Here is a 471-nt window from a genome sequence, read left to right on the forward strand (position 1 = left end):
TTAGAATACAGTGTCTGTAGGTCATAAGCCCAACACATTCCCTCCCACTTTACAGCGACACACCATGAGGGGCATTTATTGGTGAACAGACATCCTGGAAGACTGAAATTTCATAGCCTAGACTAGAGCAACTCTGTTGATCGTCAAGCCCACATTTATTGGGTGACCACAGGAGAAAGAATGAGGGTTGCTTTCCTATGCTTCTCCCTCCTAACCCACTCTGACAGAATTTATGATGAGAAAAGAGAAAAACAAATAGCTCACTTGGAGAAAAAAAAGCTTGATCGTACTTACCTAAAAGTAATTTAGGAAAATTTGATGTTTCAATATTATGATAATACACAATGGATGTTGTAGTGGCAACAAACCCCATCACAGCCGGCATGAAGAGGTGGAGATGCCTGGACTCCCGCCGCCTAGGAAGAGCAGCACAAGGTCAGGTGAAAGGTGATGGCCCCAGATAATTTCTCA

General features: G+C 43.3%; 1 protein-coding gene across 1 annotated transcript in view; it reads right to left on the reverse strand.

Moving 5' to 3' along the window:
• The window catches only part of ABCC9 (ATP binding cassette subfamily C member 9), a 126471-nt gene that overhangs the window by 110952 nt on the left and 15048 nt on the right, over positions 1–471 (reverse strand). Inside the window, exon 5 of the mRNA XM_023514704.1 lies at positions 295–416. Within this exon, the coding sequence (XP_023370472.1) occupies positions 295–416 (122 nt within the window). The remainder of the gene's footprint in view (positions 1–294; positions 417–471) is intronic.

The sequence above is a fragment of the Otolemur garnettii genome, unplaced genomic scaffold (genome assembly GCF_000181295.1).
Source record: "Otolemur garnettii isolate 467f Iridium unplaced genomic scaffold, OtoGar3 scaffold00057, whole genome shotgun sequence".
NCBI lineage: Eukaryota > Metazoa > Chordata > Mammalia > Primates > Galagidae > Otolemur > Otolemur garnettii.